Source organism: Penicillium waksmanii, assembly GCF_028829765.1.
Source record: "Penicillium waksmanii strain IBT 27052 chromosome Unknown utg000008l:1.0-5622682.0:1.0-5626561.0, whole genome shotgun sequence".
Classification (NCBI taxonomy): Eukaryota; Fungi; Ascomycota; class Eurotiomycetes; order Eurotiales; family Aspergillaceae; genus Penicillium; species Penicillium waksmanii.
The window spans coordinates 4,276,557-4,299,545 of record NW_026643254.1 but is presented as its reverse complement, the minus strand read 5'-3'; the positions used below and the strand labels follow the sequence as shown (position 1 = coordinate 4,299,545).

Sequence of the window (22,989 nt, the reverse complement as noted above, 5' to 3'; positions counted from 1 at the left end):
ATTCTCCTCTGCTGTGCTGCCTGTTTACCAAGGCACATCTACAAGATGATTAATGCAGTACTCGTCTTCAACAACAATGGCCAGCCACGCCTGACCAAGTTCTACACCCAGTTGGTGAGTTGCGCAGCTCCGATGACGACCTAAACGACCTAAACGACCAACAGCTAACCAACACTCCACCCTCAGGACACACAAACCCAGCAATCACTAATCGCCCAAATATACCACCTCGTCGCACAAAGACCCGCAAGCGCCTGCAACTTCCTCCCCCTCCCCCCCCACTCCTCTCCCAACAAGGTTCATCCAACTCCTCCTCGGCCGGGCCCTCCGACGCCCCCACCCAAATCACCTACCGCACCTATGCCACGCTCTCATTCATCATGATCTCCACCTCAACAGAGTCCCCGCTCGCCCTAATCGATCTAATCCAAGTCTTCGTCGAATCACTGGACCGCATGTTCGAGAATGTCTGCGAGTTAGACCTGATCTTCGGCTATGAGACCATGCACGCGGTATTGAGCGAGATGATTGTCGGCGGCGTCGTTGTCGAGACTAATACCGAGAAGATCATTGCTGGTGTGCGTAGCCAGGAGGGTACTACGGGCAAGAGGAGGGCTGTTCAGGCTGCGAGTACGAGTCTTGGGCGTGGAGCGCTGCCGGGACTGGGTGCTTGGCGGTGATGCTGTATTTAAGATGGATGGATGATGGATTGCATGGGGTTCCTTAGCGTTGATTTTACGTAGATTTCCAGTACGTACTATACTTTCAAGTTGCTCATGTCGCTGGTCTTCATGGGCGAATGTATACTAGTACCTTTCAGTTGGGTTACCATGTTTGCGCAGTATCCAATGATATCTTCCTTCCAAGGTTAATACTCTATTTAATTTCGAATTTGCTGCCGAAACTAGTACTATTTGTTGCCAATATATCTAGTTTTTGTAGACCAGTTGTAGTACAGTATATGGCAAATGTGCACTGCAATCGAAGTTCAAATTTCAGGTATCATAGTAACTTGAAAGAAACAATTAAAGCACTCCGGAAAAGGTGTACCATGTGATATTGACTTAGAATTACTACCACACAAACGTTGATATAGAAGGAAGTTGTTATTATTGAGATATTCTACTTTGAATTCTATGCCTTGACTACGGTAGGACAGATCGTTCGGCCGGGCCGGATTATTGGTCGGCGCAACCCACAGCGAGGGTCACGTGTGCTCACGTGCCAGAATGGATCTGCCCTAACGCGCTTGCCCTAACCCTAGTCACATGATCACGCTAGCGCGACCCACGAGAAACTCATTAAGGCTAACCGCCAGCATTTTATTCTCTTCTTCATCCCGTCAACCGTCAACCAGCAATCCCAGTCGACAACAATGGTGGTAAGCATTTGATTGCCTTTTCGAAAAGGCTCGCCAGCTGCAGCGATGCCGTAGAACAATTCGCCTTGACTTCCGATCGAAAGATCGAAGCAATTCCGTCTATTGCCCACAGCCTCGAAAGAGATGTGTGGCATTGACGATGATTTTGGCTGGAAGCACGAGTTGAGCCCGTAACACGGCTTGACTCGTCGCTCTCCTTAGAGTTCAAAGAAGATGCAGCCCGTCGTGGATATTCGCTGATCTTCTTTTCTCAATGATAGCCTCCCAAGTCCGGAAAGAAGACCGCCGCCATGCCCTACCCCCAGGGCAAGGCTGGCTCGTCCAAGAAGGCCGTTAAGGTTCGTTCCTTTCTTTCCCACTGGAGGCAATCCGAGAAAACGAAGATGATTTTGCTAACCGGTTCGCCGCCCCTCAGAACCCTCTCATCGAGAAGCGTTCCCGTAACTTCGGCATCGGCCAGGACATCCAGCCCAAGCGCAACCTGTCCCGCTTCGTCAAGTGGCCCGAATATGTCCGTCTGCAGCGCCAGAAGAAGATTCTGAACATGCGCCTGAAGGTCCCCCCTTCGCTGGCCCAGTTCCAGAACACCCTGGACCGCAACACCGCTGCCCAGACCTTCAAGCTCCTCTCCAAGTACCGCCCTGAGACCAAGGCTGAGAAGAAGGAGCGTCTCGTCCAGGAGGCTACCGCCGTCTCCGAGGGCAAGAAGAAGGAGGATGTCTCCAAGAAGCCCTACCACGTCAAGTACGGTCTCAACCACGTTGTCGGCCTGGTCGAGAACAAGAAGGCTTCCCTCGTCCTCATCGCCCACGATGTTGACCCCATTGAGCTGGTTGTTTTCCTGCCCGCTCTCTGCCGCAAGATGGGTGTCCCCTACGCCATTGTCAAGGGCAAGGCCCGTCTCGGTACGGTCGTCCACAAGAAGACCTCCGCTGTTCTCGCTCTCACCGAGACCCGCGCTGAGGACAAGGCCGAGTTCTCCAAGCTCCTGTCCGCCATCAAGGAGGGCTACACCGACAAGTACGAGGAGTCCCGCCGCCACTGGGGTGGTGGTATCATGGGCGCCAAGGCCAACGCCCGCCAGGACAAGAAGCGCAAGGCTATCGAGTCCGCCATCAAGGTCTAAGTTTTTCCATTCGTGAAAAACTTGGATTGTTGATTGACGGGATCGCGTCTATCAAAGCGTATTCCTGGAACAAAAGTTCTAATGGGCGAATTTCAAGGGTGTTAAGGCTCCGGATGACTTATTGATGGCCAAATTCTTTTTTAGCTTTAGATGGGTGGGAAAAGAAGCCCGGTGGCCCTTGGGATCCCATTCTAACAAAAAAGAAAATAATTTTTCTCTTACGAACTCCACAAACGGCCCTTATGTACCACTTTTCCTGCAGATACCCATGAATTCATTTCTCACACTTCAAAATATATTGTGTAGTAACTGTCGATGAGAATGGCAATTCATGTACTCTACTCTGCTTGTATTCAATCGTAGATTTTTTTTCTTTTGTCTAGCAAATAAACACCCCGAAAATCGGAGATCAATTCTCGAAGTTGGATAATTGTGAGTGGGGAAATCTCTGGTGCTTTGGACCCACCAACACTAAATAGTAACAGTGGTTGTCTATACTAGTATTTGGTCATGTCTTTCCGTCGCAACATCTGCCGTCAAAAGGGTTTCCAGGCTTAATTGCTTTCCGCTTTTTCCTTGGAATATGTGAAGCGCCATATTTTACAGGGGCGTTTTACCTGCTTTCATGCTGGTATACAAAACAACAAACCTCAACATGATGTCCTTGCTGTCGCAGCGCAAACTGCAGCTGTCAACATTAAGCTTGCGAATGGCACGAACAAAGAAACGTTGAGCTGGATGTTTCCAGCAAAAGCCTCACTACGCTAGATATTTTAATAAGAGGTGATGAATGGATGAAAGGGACCAAAGGGTTCAAAGTGGCGGTATGAAGAGAGAAGAAGAGAGCGAAGCTACTAAATTCTATAGACCCGGAAGGACGGCCTGAATGCCTGAGGCCGCAACGTAGTCAATAGTCCGACGAGAAGATACAATGCTACGTGACTCATGACTCCAGGGGAAGACAAACGATATTAGTACGGATGACAAATTAAATTAGTAGATTAACAGTGTCTGGCCCATTCGAGACTTCCGTCAGCCGCTGTTTCCGCAGATTTTCTAATACTACAGGCTTGCCTACTCGTCGTTGTATTGCCCCGCAACTACATCGCATTGGCCTGCAGCGAAAGTACAGTAATCTGCTCGAATCTGCTCCTCAACCGAGCCATCCTATAAAAGAACACCATCCCTCAAACCCCTTTTCAACTTGAACCTCAACTCGGTTCAATCATGACAGGTATGAGATATGGAACACTGGCAGACTCACACTATCCATGAGTAAGATTGAAATCCAAGATCCAACACTAATGCATCTTTAGAAACCAACATCAGCTCCAACCCCGAGGCCCTCCGCATCGGAGTCGCTCTATACCCAGGCTTCGAAGCCTTAGACGCCTTCGGGCCCCTAAATTGTCTAAACTACCTCTCACGCAGTGAATCAATCACTCTGTCCGTACTGGCCTCGACCCTAGATCCTGTCAGCACAAAGACACCCGCATACCCAGCCGGAATCGGCCAAAGCATCGTTCCAACCCACACCTTCGCCAATGCACCAGCCTTAGACGTCCTCCTCGTCCCCGGAGGCCAGGGCTCTCGAGGCTCGTCACCCGTCGTCCTAGAGACGATCGCATTTATCCGAGACTCCTACCCTAGTCTCAAATATCTGATTACAGTATGTACCGGTGCGGGACTGGCGGCTCGAGCGGGTGTCCTGGATGGAAGACGTGCGACGACGAATAAGAAGGCTTGGAAGGATATTATTGTGCTAGGCCCGGAGGTGAAGTGGGTTGCGCGTGCGAGATGGGTTACTGATGGGAATATCTGGACTTCCTCGGGTGTGAGTGCCGGTATTGACGTTACCTTGGCTTGGATTGAGGAATTCTTTGGGAAAGAGAAGGCCAAGGCGATAGCGGATGGCAATGAATATACTCGTCATGAGGATCCGGATTTTGATCCTTTTGCTGAGTTGTATGGTTTGGCATGATGCTTCCCTTTCGACCAAGGACTAGGTACCTTGTTCCCCCCATCCCCTTACTTCATGTGATGTACATAAAAGAGATGATCTCTACTCCTACTCAGCCACTATCTATTCTCGAGAGTTCGATAAATGCCACGGTGCAAAGCGAAGTAGATATACATTATCATTCAACCAAGGGCACGGTGATGCTGAGCCCCAAGAACAGTATGTCACAAGTAAACCCCAGGCAGACATTGTATTAACGAAAAGTCCTCCCCGGGAAAAGAGCCAGCCAGCCATCCAGGCAGAGAAAAAAGCCAAAAAAAAAACAAGAGCTGAAAAGGCCAATAAGAGGTGGTATGATGAAATTACAGGAACATAGATCAAGCTCAAAGCAATCAATCCATGACAACCAGCAAAGGAGGAAAAAGAAAGAGAAGAAGAAAAAAAAAAGTACAAGCCAAAATTTCCCAGTCCAGCGCTCCCAGCACTCCCAGAAGAGCAGAGATGTCCACCACGAGTCAAAAATCGTGATAGCATCATGAAGTAAATCCCAGTCTTAAGACACAAAAAGAAAAGAGAGAGAAAAGGAGGAAAATAGAAAGTGTATGGCGGAAGGAGGAAGAGAGTAAGGAGGCGTAAGTATGAGCGCGGTCATTCGGTCATTAGCGTTGAGCGGAGGGTCGTGAAAGTCCTTGTTTAGCCTGTGTTGATTGTCAGCCATGTCTCTTCTAAAACCCTAGGCGTGGGATACTGATTGAAACTCACCTTCATTTGTTCAATTCTGGCTTTGAGCTGGCTGGTAACTTCAGCAGCTCGCTTCCAGTTCTCAGCAGGCTGAGCAGTCCGCGGTTGTCCCTCCTCGTCGGTTTGATTGGTGGAGTTCCGCGTAGATGATCGTGTTGGACTGCCGATACCCGAGTAACCATATGTCGGGCTGAGCTTGCGTCGGCCCAGTCCACTATCTCGGGTGCCGAATCCTGGAGATTCAAGACCAGTGTTTTCCTTCTCTTCGCTTGGGTTGCTGGATGCATAACTTTGAGGTCGTGCGCTTTCGAAGCGAGATCCCAGGTGAAGCCCAGATCGAGCTGCGGCTATATGTCCATTGCTGGCAGGTTCTTGGTAGAGAGAATTGGCCTCTGACATACCCATGCTGTCGGCGTCCGATCCACCGTGGGGTGGGCTCAATGCAGACGCACGAAGGGCGCGTGCTAGCTCCCGCTTCAGTCGTTCAATCTCCCTCTGCTGCTTCTGGACGTTTTGCTCAGCAGCCTCGGCGTCACTGCGAGCCCGAACTAATTGGGTCTCCTTCGCCTTAATGCTCAGTACATCTCTTGTGTGATCCTCAATCAACTGTGCGTTCTGATTCTGAAGCTCAGTGATCTGAGAGTTGAGGCTTGATCGCTCCGATTTCATGTCCTCGATTGTATGGGCGAGCTTTTCCCGCTCTGATCGAAGTTCCTCCATCTCCACTTTCTCAGCTGCGGTCATTCCAGCTGGTGCGGGAGGTGGAGCCGGGGCAGTCTCGACAGGTGCCGCGGGCTTCGCAATCGGGCGGCCTGCAAGGCCACGACCAAGACCAAACTTGGGCTGAGCTGGGGCTGGTGCTGCCTCTTCCGCAGGGGGCTCAGCGACTCTCCTTTGTGGAGAAGCCACACCACCAGGTCCACCTAGCTTACTTCGGAGCTTGGATCCAGGTGCAGCCAGGCCAGGCTTAGAAAGACCGCCGAGCTTTGAGGGAATCGCCTTGGCCGCGGGTGCAGCAGCCGCGGGACCGGGCTTCTTCAGGCCTGCTGCAGGCTTCTTTCCGGGCAAAGCCTTCTTCCCCGCAGGGGCTGCAGGCCTGGGAGGAGCAACGATGGGCTTGGGGCGTTCCTTGGCCTTCACTTCAGCAATCTCGAAGTACTCCTTGACTTTGGTTTTGCGTATCTCGTCAAGTCCGTCCAGGTATGGGTTCATTGCTCGTTCACCGAGAATCTTCATTAGCGTTCCCAAGACTTCAGCACCTCCTGACCGAATGGCCTCTGTCGACTCGGTGAGTAGCTTGGTACCCGCGTCGGCAATTGACTTTTGCTCTGGCTTGGCTGGAACAGTTCTGGTTGTTCGAAGGCAGCGGATCAGGAACTTGAGGGTTTCTTGTTTGACCTGCGGGTTTTTGTGCTTGAGATATTCCATGATGTCTTCCAGGCACTCTGAGAGACCAGTTGATGAGAAAACGGAGTCCAAGGCCTGACCAAGAGCTTCCGCCACTGTCACCTTCTTCTCCTTCAGGCGCTCCAGCATGGGAACCATAATGGTGGATCGGTACTTCGCAAATCCCTCGCGCAGACCCTTGGCCAGGAGGTCGACACAGTTACCTGCCACTGTGGCGACTGCGATATTGGCGTCCTTCATGCACTTAGCCAGAGCCCGTACAATATCGTCATAAGGGCCGTCCTTGATACGGGGCACGTTGATGGCGTTATAAAGAGCATCCAGGGCTTCCTTTCGATCTTTCCATTTCGATGAACCGAGTTGGTCGTGAAGATCCTTGGGAACTTTAGGCATGACGTCGACAGGCTCTGCAAGGTCGAAAGCATTGACTTCTTCTGCTTCCTCCTCGACAAACTCCTCGCCTCCCTCCTCGTCGACACCGTCAGCTCCACCGGGAGCTGCACTGGCCGCAGCCATCGCATCTTGTTGGGCGCGAGTGAATCGCTCTTGTTTGGGTGTTGGCTCTTCCTTCACTTTCTCAAAGAGCTTCTCCAAATCCTGCTGCTGGACAGGCTTTAAGTCGGCCCAGAAAAGTGGCTTGATAGCCTCACGGAGCCATCGATATAATTCAACCGTCACATTTTGTGCCTCTGCTCGGACATTCTTGTCTGCATGACTGAAAGCCTTGGGCAGCGCTTTGAGAGTGGGCTTCGGATCCACAATCTTGCACCCGAAGTTATGGTAGATCACAGTCAAGGCCGCCAGGGCACCGGCGATAACTTTTGGCACTTTGTGAGATAGTGTGGGTAGAAGGTCTTCGAGAACGGGATCCGCTTTGTCGATTTCGACGCATAATAGGAGAGCTTCTTGCGCGCTGGTCTTACCCGCCGGTCTGGCGCAGGGGAGGCCCTTCTCCGCAATCGGGCCGACCGTGAAGTTCCGAGTTCTGAATCCAACATTAGCAATTCCTTTCTTCACTTGACATAGATGACTTGCGGGACATTAAACACACCTTGTACATGCCGCCGTGCCTCCGAACTTCAAGAAAGCACAGTATGCTCCGAGTCCCTCGATCTGCGCGGCCACGTTGGAGTCGGCGACCGCCCCTTTCCATAGACTGGGATCTTGCAGAAACGGCGTGAATACTGGGTCTGATTCGTCGGGGGTCTTTTCGAATTGTGCTTTGGCGTCCTCGTATCCCTCCTTTCGTACTTTCCAGTTCTGTTGGTCGAAATTTTAGATTTAGCGTTGTCCCCGTATCGTCACGTCCTATTGTCCATCGTGTCTCCAAAGGAATATGGATCAAAGCGCACCTTGTGAGCGAACCGGTCAGGCAGCGGTAGGGAAGAGAAGTCTTGCTCGGCCTCGGCCATGATGGCGGGCTAGATTGGTTATGGACGAATTGAGTTGACAAATCACTTAAGGACCAAGGGTATTAGTAAAATGGACCAAAAAGAGTATGCGCACACTGCTTAAGTAGAGACCAAAGCAAGGAGAATAAGGATTAAAGCAGGAAGAAGAAGGCGATAGTAGTTCGAGATCACGCAGTGGGGACTTTGGGGGGGAGATCTGTTACCGTCTAGTTTGGTGCCCAAGCAACGGACGGGGAGAGATTCGAGACGCTCTCAGGCGGTGGTCGGAAAAGAGAATGACGGGGTAGCATGCGAAATTCAAAAGTGAGCGGTACTTTGGAAGACCTCAAAATATGCAAGAATCGGGGGTTTGAACTGGAGGGGAAATGGAGATGGAAATGAAAATGTAATGTTTGGGGATGGTCGTTGCGGGAAAGGAAAGGAAAGTAAACAAGCGGTCTTGGCGGTGTCGAGGGTTGTTTTGTTTGTGACCCCGCGGTGGATCTGCCTATCCCGACATTGTCTCTCCCTGGATTTGGACCCGGAACTGGAATCGGGATCTATTTCATTCCATTCCCCGATTGCACTCGATATCTGCCTACTTCAATTAAACCCCGCGAAACCCCCTTCGGTTTCTCCATCTTTCTGCGATTGACGGCCTCCGGCGCAGGCGGAGGTGCATTGAGGGGACACACACAAAGCCGCCGGCACCATGAGCCAGCTACTCACGGCGCGACAGGCGGAGGAGCTGTAAGTCTTCAGAAAAAGGCCCATTTGACCGTTAAATTTTAATAATCGCCCTTTTCTTTACAGACACAAGTCAATCATAGCCTATCTGGCCTCCGCAAACCTCACCCAGAGCTCCGCAGCGCTTCGAGAGGAGCTCGGCGACTCCATCACTGTCGACGACACCACCCTCAAGAAATATGAGGGGCTACTGGAGAAGAAATGGACCAGTATCGTTCGACTCCAAAAAAAGGTTCGCTCCATTCCTAACACGGCGCACGAAAGCGTTCATGGGGCTGATTGGCCGTGGGGCTAGTAGATTATGGACTTGGAATCGCGATGCGCCTCCCTACAGACTGAAATAGACACCGCCACCCCCACATCTCTCTCACGACGAAACCAGGACCCGGCGTCCTGGCTGCCCAAGATTCCGGCTCGCCATGATCTCGAGTCGCACCGACAACCTGTCACCTGCGTTGCTTTTCACCCTGTCTTCTCCTCCCTTGCCTCCGGGTCGGAGGATACCACAATCAAGATCTGGGATTGGGAACTGGGAGAACTCGAGCGTACAATCAAAGGCCACACGAGGGCAGTTCTTGATGTAGATTATGGTGGTCCGCGAGGAGGTACTCTCCTTGCATCATGTTCCTCCGATCTCAATATCAAGTTGTGGGACCCCGCCGATGATTATAAAAACATCCGCACCTTGCCCGGTCATGACCACAGCGTTTCTGCCGTCCGATTTATCCCATCAGGGGCCGCCGGCTCACCAATGTCTGGTAACTTGTTGGTGTCGGCTTCTCGTGATATGACATTGAAGATTTGGGACGTCACTACTGGATACTGTGTTAAAACGTTGTCAGGGCATGCCGCATGGGTGCGTGATGTTGTACCGTCGCCGGATGGCCGGTTCCTCTTTTCTGCCGGAGATGATCGAGTTGGCCGTCTTTGGGATGTTTCTTCGGGAGAAACCAAAGCAACATTCTTGGGCCATGAGCACTACATTGAATGTGTTGCCCTCGCTCCGTCTACGACTTACCCACACCTCGCGCCTCTTGCAGGCTACAAGAAGCCACCGCCTGCATCATCATCTGCTGAGTTTGTCGCAACAGGCGGTCGTGACAAAATCATTCGTCTCTGGGATGCCAGGGGTAACCTACTCAAGACCCTGGTTGGTCATGACAATTGGGTGCGGAGTCTAACCTTCCATCCCGGCGGCAAATACCTGATCTCGGTGTCAGACGATAAGACAATACGGTGCTGGGATCTTACCCAAGAATGCAAGTGCGTTCGTACAGTCGAAGCTCATGATCGCTTCATTACCTCAATGCGTTGGGCTCCACCCTTGATCAAAGACACCGGGGCCAGCGGAGATGATGGGGCAAATGGGACAGATACAGCGAATGGGACCAAGGAAGATCCAAATGCTGCATCCAAGATGTCCATTCGATGCGTGCTCGCCACTGGCAGTGTTGACCTCAAGGTCAAGGTATTCGCCTCGTGAGGCAGAAAACAGAAAAAGAAAAAGCCAAAGATTTGGTAGGCTCAGATAAGCCAAGCTAAGCTGCCATATCAATTCATCTACGAAGTAACGGTACTCAGGACCTCTCCCCGGTTCATTGGAGAGGTCAAGGCTAGAAGGATTTTCGTTCGTCATTTCTGGGCAAGGAGTTGGTTTCTCTTCCGTGATACCAGTAACCTACTTTCCATTTGCAAGTGATTTAAGGGATCGAGTTCTCGGCTTGGTCGAGGAGAAGAGTTTCCTGGATTCTTTTCATGATGTACACACAAGTTTGATTTTGGGATCTGGCCCCTTTTGTGGCTCTCTCGTACATACAATAATGGACTTTACGATGGTTAGCGTCTACATTTGCCAATGTAAACAGGCGAACCTGTGAATTGCAGCGCCTCTTGGAACACGCCGTCACATAAACCTCTCATGCGTAGTAGCTGCCAAAGGTTTGGCATAAACAGAACTTCCTTTTCTAGACAATTTCGGGCTCTGCGATTCGAGGAGATGCCCAGGTGGACTGGATGAATACACAGGCTGTCATAGAGAGCTCAGGTGTCTTCAGGTTCAAGTTGTTTGGTTGTCTTGGCGGATCATGTCGTTCGAAGTTTCTAGATACTATCAACACCTGGGCACTCGAAGAAAGTAACTTAAACAATGGAAACTTGGAGGACAGGTTGTAACAGAAATTTGTATGATGGTAGTATATATAGTACAAAGACCCGACAGCAACATAGGCATGGATATCAGAATCGACAATGATCCGGTATCAAGAATTGAGTTCAAGAAATGACGCTGATATTCTCGAGGCACATAATTCTCACGCGTCGCTCGAAAAAAAAGCTTATTCCTGGCGAGCTTCCTCTAGCTGCTTCGCTTGCTGACGCGCAGCTTCATGAAATTCCCAAGTTGCCTTCCGTTGGAGCCATTCTTCACGAGCACGCTCTTTCTCGGGTCTCTGGGCCTCCTTCATCGCCGCAGTCCGCTGCTGAACCAGGCCCTTGATTCTTCCAACACGAGCACCGTCCCTGTTGGCATGATATAAGCGGATCAATTCGGCATCCGAATACTGCACGCCCTCCTTCACTAGGTTGCTGGTGTGTTGCTTGATATCAATCTCCTCTCCTAGTCGCCGCGATTCTCGGCGGAGGTACTTCGCGGCCCAGCTCTGCTCACGCTGTGCTTGGCGTTCCTCACGCGACAAAACGGCCGGACGGTCCTGGATGGGTGTGGCAAAGGGTGTAACGATGCGCTCGACGACGTGGCTGACGTGGCGGCTCTTGGGAGCGCCGGATGAGAACTCGATCACGTCGCCCTCGCGGAGAGAGTTCTGGGGGTCGGCGACAAGGAAACGTGTTTCCTGTGGGTAGAACTTGCGAATGTGCTTGTCCCAAGCATTGTGGCGGTGCAATACGGTAACGGTGCCTTGCATGCGCCCGACGGACACGACAGTGCCGGCCTTGACGGCATAGGCGTACTTGCGGAGCTCGGCAGGCGGTTGCAGTTTTTGGAGTCTGGGCTTGGCTGTTTTCGAGGAGGTTGGTGGAGATGGGATGGTTGGCTCCTCGGGGGAGATGTGCTGCTCGGTACTAGCAGATTCTGTCGAGGCATGTCGGAGGGGTTGGGTGAGTGAGTATGTGGATGGGAGGAGAGTCGGTCGTGCCAGGGTCAACGGCGATGCGATACACCGAATGGGCAGCGCAGCCCGGATGATTTGACTGGGTCTCATGTTGAAACAGTTCCCGATCGCGAGGGCCTTGGTCGTCTCTCGAAGATATGGAGACAAAGAATGGGAAGGTAACCCGGCAATGGAATTGGGCGAATTGGGGAGGGCAGCGGACAAGTTGCGGAGGTGAAGGTGAAGCCTGAGAAATTCTCGGGACTGGTGTTTGCCTTGTTTGCACTTTGGTGGTCTTACTGCCTCAGGCATGAATAATGCCTGATTTTTGTCTAGAGTGTGGGATCCCATGTATGTCTTTTTGACAAGATTTAACTAATTTCGCTTGCTTCTTCGGGTCGTGAACGAGCCCCCACATCGCTGATTCTTTCTATTCACCATATACTATTTCTGGCGAATGATACGTTTTGTCACTACTTGATGTCCTCCTAACTAGTTAACAGTCAGTGATAGTGCCAAGATGGCGGAGATACTACATAAACTCTGCCTAGCGGACACGAGTCCGCCTACTACCCGCCCCGATACAAATACTGGCAATACTCCTCCAAACTTCCGTTAACTATTAGGTTGTGCATCAAATTCGTGTCCACGCGCATCACCAGTTCCAGATATCTAGTCGACAGAAGCTCCAGGTAACTTTACTCCAGAGAAAGAGCATCTCGAAGAAAGGCCACCAAGTGCTCTACTTACCCCGATTCAATAGTTCCCACCCAAGGACTTATGATTCCTACTTGAAAATGTCATCTGTCATTGCAAAGGGTGTTGGGAGATATCTCTACCCGGCTGAGACGTCCCGGCATGCTGCAACTATCCTCGGCTTTCCCTCCAGATACGCCCTTGCCCCAGCATACTATGAACATGCGTGCACGGATATTGCTAGTCTGGCATCCGCTATATCGGCATTTGAGCCAGTGAGACTATATGCTCGCTCAGAAGACGTGGGAAAGGCACAGTCAATGGTCAAGCTTGCCAGCGAGACGTATCCCAACGACCCTGCAAACATATCTTTCATCCCCTTCCAAACCAATCATCTCTGGGTCCGCGATACTGGCCCCGTCTATGTACAGAGGCTTGATGAATTATCTCAGCAGAAGCGTTTTGCGGTTAATTTCCGGTTCAGCGAATGGGGCAAGAAGGATGACATCGGTGATCACGATCGCGCTTCTGATGGTCTTGACTGGCCCGTCATGGCCCCTGAGCAACTCGAAGAAAACAACAAATTTGCCGAAAGGGTCATTAGATCCGACTCCTCTCCTTCTCCTGTCACGATAGTGGAATCGGAGATTTGCGTGGAGGGCGGGGCACTTGTTGTTGATGGTGATGGAACTCTGCTAGCCACGGAGAGTAGCATTCTCAACGAGAACCGCAATCCGGGGCTCTCACGGGAGGCGATCGAAGCCGAGTTGAAGCGCGTACTAGGAGTCGAGAAGATAATTTGGTTTCCTGGAAGGAAGGATCTGGATGTCACAGATGTACACGCCGATGCCGAAGTTGCCTTCATTCGGCCGGGTGTTGTTGTGCTCTCAAAGCCGGACCCAACTGTACCATCGGCATGGCTGGAGATATACGAGGAGATTAAAGAAATTCTTAGCAAGTCTGTTGACGCAAAAGGTCGACCCTTTGAGGTTCATACCGTGGATGAACCGAGCCCCAATGTTTTCGGCGATCTTGCGTACGAAGAGCCAGCCACGAACTATGTCAACTTCTATTTCGTGAATGGTGGTCTCATTCTTCCTCAATTTGGAGATAAACAAAAAGACCGAGAAGCTGTTGAGACATTGCAAAAACTCTGCCCAGATCGGGTGGTTCGACCTGTTCGTGTTACTGGGCTTCCGCTAGCTGGGGGTGTTATTCATTGCTCGACCCAGCAAGTGCTCTCGGTGGAAGATATTTAATTAGAAGTGTGTATTTCTGACAAGCACCATGATATTCTATTACATCGCATGGTTTAATACTTCTTTGTATCTTCAATAAGACCCTTCTAACAAGGTAGCCGGGAGGAAATGCGCCGATCTTTCTACTTGAAGCATTCCAACTGATATACTACAACAGAATGGGACTTTTAGTAGTATACTATGGCAATAAATCCAACAATTAAAACAAACCAACGACAGTCAATACATACTTTCGTTAGTTTTGATATTTCATCTGCAGTTCTCCTTCCTTTTCGATCCCGCTGTGACTCCTTCCCGAGTCTGTCGACCCACGCCTTCGTATTCTTCACTCTTCACTCACTCACTGACTCCGCCACACTCCATTGGGAGTGACTCACGCAGTCCGGCATATAATTACTCCTCTCCTCAGTGGCTTATTCCCGTAACATCAAAAGAAAGAAAAAAAACTGAATTGAAAGCACGATGTCGAACGTCTCCAGGCGCCCAAACAAGGAGCAGCGCACGGCTCTAGCCCAGCAGACACTCGCGCTCACTGCGCGGATCATCAACACCACCAATGCCACAAATGAAGCAGACCTATACTCGACACTTCTACCCCGAATTACCCCAGATCCAAATGGAACACGACCAAGAGTCACAGTTCAAAACAGCGACAGCTTCACAGCCGCCCGCCTCGTCCTGGAAAACAACCCAACGGCCAAGATTGGCGTTCTAAACATGGCCAGCGAGCGCCAACCCGGAGGTGGATGGCTTCGTGGAGCACTGGCGCAAGAAGAGGCTCTGTGCTTTCGCAGTACACTCGCTGCAGCTCTGCACAGGCAATTCTACCCGCTTCCTGTGTTCGGAACTATCTGGTCTCCGAACGTCACTGTGTTTAAGGATGAGGTGGATACCTGGTTTCGGGTTTATCAACCGGCTGAGATGTTTACTGTTGGGGTTGTCAGTCTTGCGGCTCTCAGAAGACCCCTTCTTACCCCTGATAAGAGGAACTATGGTATGTTGATCGCCCTTCAACCTTGGAAGCATTTAGATGGAATACTAATATATTCAAAGCCCGCCCACAAGATCTTCGAACCGTCAAGGATAAAATAAGACAGGTGTTTCGTGTTCTCACAGTCAATGGTACAACGCACTGTGTGATGGGGGCGATGGGATGTGGTGCATTTCAAAACCCCCCAGTCGTGGTCGCTCAGTGTTTCAAAGATGTCCTCGAGGAAGGAGAGTTCAATGGCGCATTTGAAGAAATCATTTTCGCAGTTTTGGACAGCAGAGTGGAAGGAAACTTTGAGATATTCCGCGATGCCTTACAGACATCCTGAGAATGAAACTTCACTTTAATTTATACGAAGGCGTCTGGTGTTTAATTCTCTTTTATTGCGAGCAGCTATCTGATACCCCTCCCATCTCACCATCCGCCGTTATGTTTCTTTAGCCGCCGATTACCTCATGGACCGCGACGAAGCGATGCCTACTAACACGGTCGAGGACCAGTCCACAAACTATCTGGAGAGCCTCGAAGAAAGGCGTTATAGAATAGTGGGCCATCAATCTTAGTTTGAGCTCCAATCGGTGCTTGATACAAAGGTACCATCCTATCAAGGCCATCTGCTGTATCCCATACTATCGTAGCCAGCATCAATGAACATGACCTCCTTCGCTAGTTATCGGGCCTCGTGCCCTCTTAGGAATATCACTATCTTCGTCTCCTCGGACTTCTTTCCTCAGCACAGGGCTGAATGCATATTGTTTGCTAGTAAACACCCATCTTACGATAACATAATTACCCAACCCATAAGTAATTTCTGAAACCTGAGAGTTCAGATCGAACAGGCTTAGTCAGTCCACATCGCTGTATCTAGCTTTTTAGTAGCCTCAGATAGCCATATAATCGAGACCGTCTTTCTCATTCTCCGTCGGTAGTAGTGATTGTAATATTTTAGCTTCAGACTGGCCTCCAAGGCTTGCCTTCACGGCCCGTTCAACTAAAACTTATCCACCAAGCTCCATAAAATGAACATTGCATTATGCGAGGGTCTATTTACTTAGTAAAAAGCTGGAATGGGGCTGCTCAAAGCCATAACTGGTTACGGCGTCGGACAATATGACTAGGCAGACGACGTTCCTATGAGGCTTACATCCTAATTTGGCAAGAGGCTCGAATCTATTCTAGTCTTTACTTTTTCGCATCTCCCTATTTTTTTATTTTTTTTTTTCACTCTCTTCGAAAAGGAGCCTCTTTTTATCCTTAGCAATGGTGTTCTCACGGAAAGAGAAACAGAAGAACTTGCGTTTTCGTTACAATAGGAAATATAACTACAGTTTGAACCCTTGGGGCAACGAATTTCTAAAGTACAAAGTTAAGTGCTTGGAAAGACGGGAAATTGTCGCCCTTGTTATTGATGACTGCGCCTTACGGACGGCAAGCCAGCGGGAGGAAAGGCTACAACATAAGGTCAAGGCATTGCAAAGGCTTCCAAAATTGAAGATTTAGAAGCTCAGGTCCAGGCAAAACAAGCGAGTGGAGAGTTAGATGAAACACAGAAGTTATTGTTCGACAAGGATAATGGATCGCACATTTGACACCTTTGTCTACATTTGAGAACGAACAATCTTGAATATTGGCATGTCACTGTAACACTGTGATTGGTCAACGTCAGTTGCAGCATGTCACTCGTTCAATTTGATTGGTCGGTTCCCCAACCACCAATAGCCAACACATAAAAACATGTCGCGAGGCCGATTTTTGTTTACAGAAAATGCCTAGAAATCGGATCCTACTTTCTCGAATGCTACCCACTCACTGCCATAGAATGCATATCTGTACATCTCACCGACTCAACAAATATTGAGATGGTCACCATAGCACCCGGGCCTCAGGTGGTCACATCCGCCAATGAGCGACACAACACTCCAAAATCAGCGCTGAATACCCACCCTTCAAGCCAGGTATTGAAAGATCTTGAAGGCCAAACGGTGGATGAGGCAGAAAAGTCTACAAGTACCGCCAAGCAATCAGCCTTCAAAAGTCTTGGCTGGCTGGACCGGTTTCTAGCAATATGGATCTTCCTCGCAATGGCCATTGGGATTATTCTGGGAAATTTCGTGGAAAATACAGGGCCTGCCCTGCAGAAAGGGAAGTTCGTGGGAGTTTCCATACCAATTGGTAAGTTCTCTCAAATTTTAATGTTGATGGTGGTACTGTGAAGAGGAACTCATGCTGATTGTGTCTAGCAATCGGTCTTTTGGTCATGATGTACCCAATACTTTGCAAAGTACGATTTGAATCTCTGCACCATGTTTTCCGGGACCGAAGAGTTTGGATTCAGCTTCTATTCAGCATCTTTATCAACTGGATAATTGCCCCGTTCTTAATGGTAGGTACTCGGCCCTGTAGGCCTTCATGGATTTGCTTGCTAACTGATTTCGTCCAGCTGGCTCTAGCATGGGCTTTTCTCCCAGACGAGCCTGAGCTTCGAGAAGGGCTCATTCTTGTTGGACTGGCGAGATGTATAGCAATGGTCCTTATCTGGACTAGCCTTGCTGGTGGTGATAATGAATACTGTGCTATTCTTGTTGCTATCAACTCGCTACTGCAGATGGTATTATTTGCACCATATGCTGTCTTTTTTATTAAAATTATCAGTCACTCAGGAACCCACATCTCACTCTCTTATTCCGTTGCTGCAAAAAGTGTGGCAGTGTTTCTGGGTATCCCATTGGGCGCAGCAATAATCACCCGTCTCTTTCTTCGGAATATGGCCAGCCCGCGCTGGTATGATCAGGTATTTCTAAAGTGGGCGGGCCCTTGGTCTCTTATTGGACTGCTCTTTACGATTCTCGTCTTGTTCGCATCCCAGGGACACCAAGTTGTGCATCAAATTGTATCAGTGATTCGGGTCGCTGCTCCGTTGATTGTTTACTTCGTCATCGTCTTCTTCGCTACTCTTCTTGCGGCGTATAAGTTCGGTTTTGGCTATAAGTTGGCTACAACTCAGAGCCTCACGGCAGCCAGCAATAACTTTGAGCTTGCGATTGCTGTTGCTGTCGCAACTTTCGGGGCCAACAGTAATCAAGCACTTGCTGCGACCGTTGGCCCGTTGATAGAGGTTCCTGTCCTTCTCGGTCTTGTCTATGTCGTTAAATTTATAGCCAAACGAGCTGGTTGGAGGGACTAAAGCAGGTCAAATACCATTTTAGATAATCAGGGCTTATTTCGATTCTTAGAAAAGAGCCTAATCTAATAGGAACCATTCATCCAAGGTAAACGATGAGCAGACAATAATTTTCATAAGCTTCCGGGGTTGAGACTCAAAAGCACCCATCACATTAGCTTCATGATTAACATCCAAGGTTGGAAAAGTAGACAAAATTCACTGGGATAAATACTATGGTCAACACATCGGCGGGTGATGATGGCAAGTATTGAGATTCGGGCTTTACTGGTAAATAATACTAGTATCAATGGAAAAACGAGGTAAATTCCTCGTTAGAATACCATTTTTCATCGCATATTTCAGGCGATGTGATGACCGAACAAATTACAAAGGCCCCTGGGTGATCTCAAAGTTGTGGTGGCTGCTGTTAACCCGGATTCCTGACTAAAGATTAAGATCGGGACGGACGCTGACAGTGTGGCTTTCAAGAGCCAATAACCTAAGTGATGCACCATGACAAGTTATTCTAGAACAATTTACTATTGCTCATTTATTATGTAGAGTAGAGAGTCGAGTCACACCTGAGTGTTTAAGGATCTAGCAGAAGATGATACCGAAACTCGCCATCTGTCAAAGAGAACAAATATCCCACGCAACCCAAGCACAAAAAAGATCAAATACATTTCGCCACATCCATGTCATGAGAGCATCTAGGTTCGTTGAAGGTCCATTGCCTGCACAGGAAGCCACATTACTTACGCGGTCTTCTCGGACGGCGTGGCTGAGACTTCGCCGTCCGTCGAATTATCAGCAAGAGCCAACTTCGTTGCTTGGAATTTGTCTGCCGAGTGGGCTGATATGCGGGTCAATTCGGTGACAAAGGACTGGCCCCAGAATGCGCTTGTGTATTTGGACACGTATTTATCCAGCTTGGCGAAGTTGAGTGCTCGCTGTTCATCACTCATCGTGACAGCTTCTTGATATGCACCCGCCAGTTCCTCCGTGTTCCAGGGATTGACGATGATGCTTCCGTTCAAACTTTGAGCAGCGCCGGCAAATTCGGAGAGCACAAGGACACCATGACGCTTCTGTTGCGTGGCAATGTACTCGTAGGCGACCAGGTTCATACCATCTCGTGTAGATGACACGATGCAGGCGTCTGACACGGCATAGAGTGCGATGAGCTCGTCAAAGTTGACAGACTTATGCAGGAAGTGTATAGGCATGAATTCGACGGTGCCTGCGAAATGGTTAGCACAGAATAGAACGGAGCGTCGACGCAAATTACGAACCAAATTTGCCGTTAATACGGCCGACCAACTCATTCACGACAGCGCGTAGGTTCTGATACTCCTCGACATCCTGTCGGCTTGGCACAGCAACTTGAACGAGGACAACCTTTCCCACCCACTCTGGGTGGTCACTGAGAAATACCTCCAGCGCGTGTAACTTTTGCGGCACACCCTTGATGTAGTCGAGGCGGTCCACGCCAACCATAAGCTTCACGCCCTGGAATTTCTGCTCCAGCATCGCAATACGTTTTTGGACTTTCTCCTTCTTTAGGCCCTCCTTAAATTTCTCGGGGTCGATACCGATCGGAAAGGCGCCGCAGGTTATGATCTTACCCTGGAACTCAATACCATTTGGGGTTGTCGCCAGACCCCTAGACTAATCAGTAACTATCACCAGAGACAATTATCCCCGAGAACCAACTTACAGCAAGCGGGAGCAACTGCTCAAGAAATGACGAGTATAGTCGTAGGTGTGGAAACCAATCAAATCGCAATGCAACACGCCCAGGAGAAGCTCATTGCGAACCGGCAGGATACGATAAATTTCACTGCTGGGGAAAGGAGTGTGCAGGAAGAAGCCAATCTTGACATTCTGCTTGCTGTCACCGATCTCCTCGCGCAGCATCTCCGGCAGCAACATGAGGTGGTAGTCATGCACCCAGATCAAATCGCCATCCTGGACTTCCTTGGCAATGGCCTTCGCGAAAAGGCGGTTCGCCTCCTTGTATGCTTCCCAAGCGGATTCATCAAATGTGATCTCACCCGGGTGATAGTGAAACAGCGGCCAGAGGATAGAGTCTGTAAAGTGGGGTTGTCAGTATGAATCGCGGGGAGCTCCCGCCCTTCCGCAGGGCGAGTGGTCTCTGCAGGGGATTTGGAAGGAAGGTTACACACTAGAGAATCCATTATAGTGACGATCTGCCAGGTCATCGTCAATGAAAACGGGCACGGCACCGTACTCCTCCTTCAAACGCTGCTTGACGATCGGGATTTCGGGTTCTGGCACCTCCAGACCCGGCCAGCCATACCATTGGAAGGTCGTGGACTTGGATAGACCACTTAAGCCACTGACCAGTCCTCCAGAGGACATGGAGAAGTCGTATTTCCCATCTTCGGAGCGCTTGATGGTGATCGGCAGACGGTTGGAGACGAGGAGAAGGCGGGCTTCGTTCTTGGGCTCATCGAGAGAAGGCATGGTCGTGGAGAGCTCGGAGAACACCGAGCAGGTACTGCGAGCAGGTTAAACCCCGAATGGGCTGTGGTAATCAGAGGAAGAGGTGGTGGGGGACGAGACTGGGGTCCGTTGAAGAGAAGCAACGCCTGCAGTTTGCGGAGCACAATTAGCCAAAGCCCGGTTCTCTTTTCTGAGGGGAGATTAGAAAAGACAGAAAGCAGAAAGAATACCTTTGAAAGACACCAGGATCGACCAGCCCAAGCTTGAAGCAACTCCCAAAAAAAAAAAGAAACGGAAAACTTTGAGGACAACGGAACAAGGGCGGGGAGAGAATGAGGAGAGTGAGGTCACGCCCCGAAACTTGGAATTGCTACAGGTGGAGCTCCTCAATAGCACTCACATTGACATGGGGCACAGACAAACAGGGGGGGTTGGTGGGGGATGATGATGATGATGGATGGGCACAGTTCTTTTAAGTGCAAACAGATTCTTTTCTGACTGCTCCTGCGATAACCCTGTACTGCGTGAAGCAGGGGGGGTCGCAGCGTTGTGATTGGATGCTGCATGAGTCTCCTTTCGATGCCCGACATGACACCGCACTGACGTCGCCGGTCAAGTATGTACGATGTACGAGTATACGAGCATATACCGGGAACAGACTTCAATTACCGCTCAGGCGCCTGAAATCAGGGGAATACAAAGCCCGGATCTAGACCCGATAATACCAGCTTCCCTTGTAAGAGGCTCAGCCCGGTAGGTGAGGCTGCACAAGAGTCATAATCACAATCATGATTCATGCCATCAATTCTCAACGTTCCAGTAGAGGGCTAATGGCTACTATCTCCAAACTCATAACGCAGACTTCTCACTCAACCTCCACTCCCCAGACTCAGAATCATGCACCACTCGCCCCTCATCCTCCAACTTATGTAAAACCAGCCCAATCCCATGCGATGCCGGCAGATGCAGATTCTCCGGCACATCCTTATAGATCACCTTCACCAACTGTAGCGGTGCCCATGAGCGCTTCGGCTCGGGTGATCGCTCTCCAGGACTCACATCCAACTTTCCCCATCGTAAGACGCGCACTACTTCGTCCTCCCGCTGCTTCCGATGTTTGATATACTCCGATATCCGGGTATTAACATTCTCCATCACAGCGCCGTGGCCAGGATACCCACGGCCCTGAACCCGGTTGCGCATACGGTGTAAGCTAGAGACATAGGTTTTCAGATTTTCAAAGACAGCAGTGCCATGGCCGAGGACATCTATCATCGTACCCTGATTAGCCCGATACCGGCCATTTCGTTACTAGCCAGGGAGGTTAGAGCATTAGGATCGCTGGAAAGACTCACTATCCCCGGTGAAGATGGCATCCTCCTCTTCCAATACAAAAGCCATATGGTCCTCCGTATGGCCCGGTGAAAACACAGCTTTCAGTGTCGCCCCTTCGACGCTGAATACCTGCCCATCGACAATGCCCACTTGACCCTCATCTTCGTCAGGCTCGCACTTGAACACACTAGCCTGTGGACAAAGACGCAGAAGATCTTTAACTCCGCCGACATGATCACCGTGCCAGTGTGTGAGCAAGGCATGGTGGACTGTGGCCTTTTCCGAGGAGAGCACGGAGTTCAGGTTATTTACCCATGCGGGCTCGCCTTGACCGGTGTCGATGAGAATGCGCTGGTGGCCGCGGCCAATGAGGTAAGTATTTGTGCCTAGGCAAAATTAGCTCTCATCTCAGTCTAATTACAATCACTTGAAACGTGTAGAGCTGGGCATATTGGATAGTACCTTGCAAGGTAAACTGTATCGAGACATTGTCAGCCCACTGTTCTCGGTTCCTTTTCAGTTCACACAGTATTGCCTACCTTCCCCGGATTCCCCGCCAAAATCCGGATGACCGAGGCGCTGAGACGCTCTACCTCCGGCAGAGGAACAAGTTGCGTTGCCATGTTAAGGTGGCTGTGAGGGAGCGGAGAAGAATGAGGGATGTTGTACCTCTCAATTCCAGTTGAAGTCCTTGGGCGAACCCACCACCTGCAATTATTAATCACAATGCACCTTCACGAAATGTGGGGGACAGGTGGAGGCGAGATCTAAGTAGTAGTCAGGTCTCCTGCTGCATCATTACTGCTTCCGATGGCGCATCGCAATCGTGGAGCCGTCCTGCGGGGCAATTGGGCCTCGGCAGCTTAGCTCAGCCCCGAGGTTATGGCGGTTATGGGTTATCCTCAACGTTCAAATCCCTCCAAATGCATTTTCCAAGATTATACTATATGCCTATTCATTGATTTATACCTAAACCGAATTTCCTATGCTGACTGAGCGTTGCTTCTTACCGTTTGCGCACCCCCTCTTGAACATCATGACCATTCTCAAAGAAACCTTGGAATATAGTCCCCACTCGGAGAAAGACTTCATTGTGACTGGACGTAGGTACGCAAGATAGATTAATACTCTGTGTAGTTAGTAGTCACTAGCCTTGGGGCAATCTATGCTCCTAGCTATGCCCCGGGTGCTCAGGCCCAAGGGTACTAGTAATAGAATA

General features: G+C 50.1%; 11 protein-coding genes across 11 annotated transcripts; 7 read left to right on the top strand and 4 right to left on the bottom strand.

Moving 5' to 3' along the window:
- Positions 1 to 45: 45 nt before the first annotated feature.
- Positions 46 to 680, top strand: N7481_009972 (putative AP-3 adaptor complex subunit sigma; the record flags this gene model as incomplete). Its single annotated transcript, XM_057269191.1, has 2 exons — positions 46 to 114; positions 243 to 680. 2 exons carry the CDS (start codon positions 46 to 48, stop codon positions 678 to 680), a joined length of 507 nt encoding a protein of 168 aa, XP_057119868.1.
- A 695-nt stretch (positions 681 to 1,375) lies between these two features.
- N7481_009971 (60S ribosomal protein eL8) lies at positions 1,376 to 2,507 on the top strand (the record flags this gene model as incomplete). Its single annotated transcript, XM_057269190.1, has 3 exons — positions 1,376 to 1,381; positions 1,642 to 1,719; positions 1,797 to 2,507. 3 exons carry the CDS (start codon positions 1,376 to 1,378, stop codon positions 2,505 to 2,507), a joined length of 795 nt encoding a protein of 264 aa, XP_057119867.1.
- Positions 2,508 to 3,734: 1,227 nt separating this feature from the next.
- Positions 3,735 to 4,488, top strand: N7481_009970 (DJ-1/PfpI family protein; the record flags this gene model as incomplete). Its single annotated transcript, XM_057269189.1, has 2 exons — positions 3,735 to 3,741; positions 3,824 to 4,488. 2 exons carry the CDS (start codon positions 3,735 to 3,737, stop codon positions 4,486 to 4,488), a joined length of 672 nt encoding a protein of 223 aa, XP_057119866.1.
- Positions 4,489 to 5,126: 638 nt separating this feature from the next.
- Positions 5,127 to 8,027, bottom strand: N7481_009969 (putative spindle pole body component; the record flags this gene model as incomplete). Its single annotated transcript, XM_057269188.1, has 4 exons — positions 5,127 to 5,165; positions 5,230 to 7,600; positions 7,667 to 7,875; positions 7,968 to 8,027. 4 exons carry the CDS (start codon positions 8,025 to 8,027, stop codon positions 5,127 to 5,129), a joined length of 2,679 nt encoding a protein of 892 aa, XP_057119865.1.
- Positions 8,028 to 8,718: 691 nt separating this feature from the next.
- N7481_009968 (WD40 repeat domain-containing protein) lies at positions 8,719 to 10,236 on the top strand (the record flags this gene model as incomplete). The annotated part of the gene is made up of 3 exons (XM_057269187.1): positions 8,719 to 8,756; positions 8,820 to 8,985; positions 9,052 to 10,236. 3 exons carry the CDS (start codon positions 8,719 to 8,721, stop codon positions 10,234 to 10,236), a joined length of 1,389 nt encoding a protein of 462 aa, XP_057119864.1.
- An 850-nt stretch (positions 10,237 to 11,086) lies between these two features.
- N7481_009967 (uS17 family ribosomal protein) lies at positions 11,087 to 11,971 on the bottom strand (the record flags this gene model as incomplete). The annotated part of the gene is made up of 1 exon (XM_057269186.1): positions 11,087 to 11,971. One exon carries the CDS (start codon positions 11,969 to 11,971, stop codon positions 11,087 to 11,089), a length of 885 nt encoding a protein of 294 aa, XP_057119863.1.
- Positions 11,972 to 12,657: 686 nt separating this feature from the next.
- Positions 12,658 to 13,815, top strand: N7481_009966 (agmatine deiminase family protein; the record flags this gene model as incomplete). The annotated part of the gene is made up of 1 exon (XM_057269185.1): positions 12,658 to 13,815. The coding sequence occupies one exon, from the start codon at positions 12,658 to 12,660 to the stop codon at positions 13,813 to 13,815; it is 1,158 nt and encodes a 385-aa protein (XP_057119862.1).
- A 459-nt stretch (positions 13,816 to 14,274) lies between these two features.
- On the top strand, positions 14,275 to 15,134 carry N7481_009965 (uncharacterized protein; the record flags this gene model as incomplete). Its single annotated transcript, XM_057269184.1, has 2 exons — positions 14,275 to 14,809; positions 14,869 to 15,134. Coding segments are annotated over 2 exons (801 nt in total), but the record flags the coding sequence as incomplete, so codon positions are not given.
- A 1,531-nt stretch (positions 15,135 to 16,665) lies between these two features.
- On the top strand, positions 16,666 to 17,990 carry N7481_009964 (arsenic resistance protein; the record flags this gene model as incomplete). Its single annotated transcript, XM_057269183.1, has 3 exons — positions 16,666 to 16,978; positions 17,047 to 17,189; positions 17,247 to 17,990. The coding sequence occupies 3 exons, from the start codon at positions 16,666 to 16,668 to the stop codon at positions 17,988 to 17,990; spliced, it is 1,200 nt and encodes a 399-aa protein (XP_057119860.1).
- A 734-nt stretch (positions 17,991 to 18,724) lies between these two features.
- N7481_009963 (glycosyltransferase family 20 protein) lies at positions 18,725 to 20,456 on the bottom strand (the record flags this gene model as incomplete). Its single annotated transcript, XM_057269182.1, has 4 exons — positions 18,725 to 19,209; positions 19,262 to 19,632; positions 19,687 to 20,059; positions 20,156 to 20,456. The coding sequence occupies 4 exons, from the start codon at positions 20,454 to 20,456 to the stop codon at positions 18,725 to 18,727; spliced, it is 1,530 nt and encodes a 509-aa protein (XP_057119859.1).
- An 828-nt stretch (positions 20,457 to 21,284) lies between these two features.
- N7481_009962 (uncharacterized protein) lies at positions 21,285 to 22,393 on the bottom strand (the record flags this gene model as incomplete). The annotated part of the gene is made up of 4 exons (XM_057269181.1): positions 21,285 to 21,703; positions 21,791 to 22,156; positions 22,233 to 22,245; positions 22,310 to 22,393. 4 exons carry the CDS (start codon positions 22,391 to 22,393, stop codon positions 21,285 to 21,287), a joined length of 882 nt encoding a protein of 293 aa, XP_057119858.1.
- Positions 22,394 to 22,989: the final 596 nt, after the last annotated feature.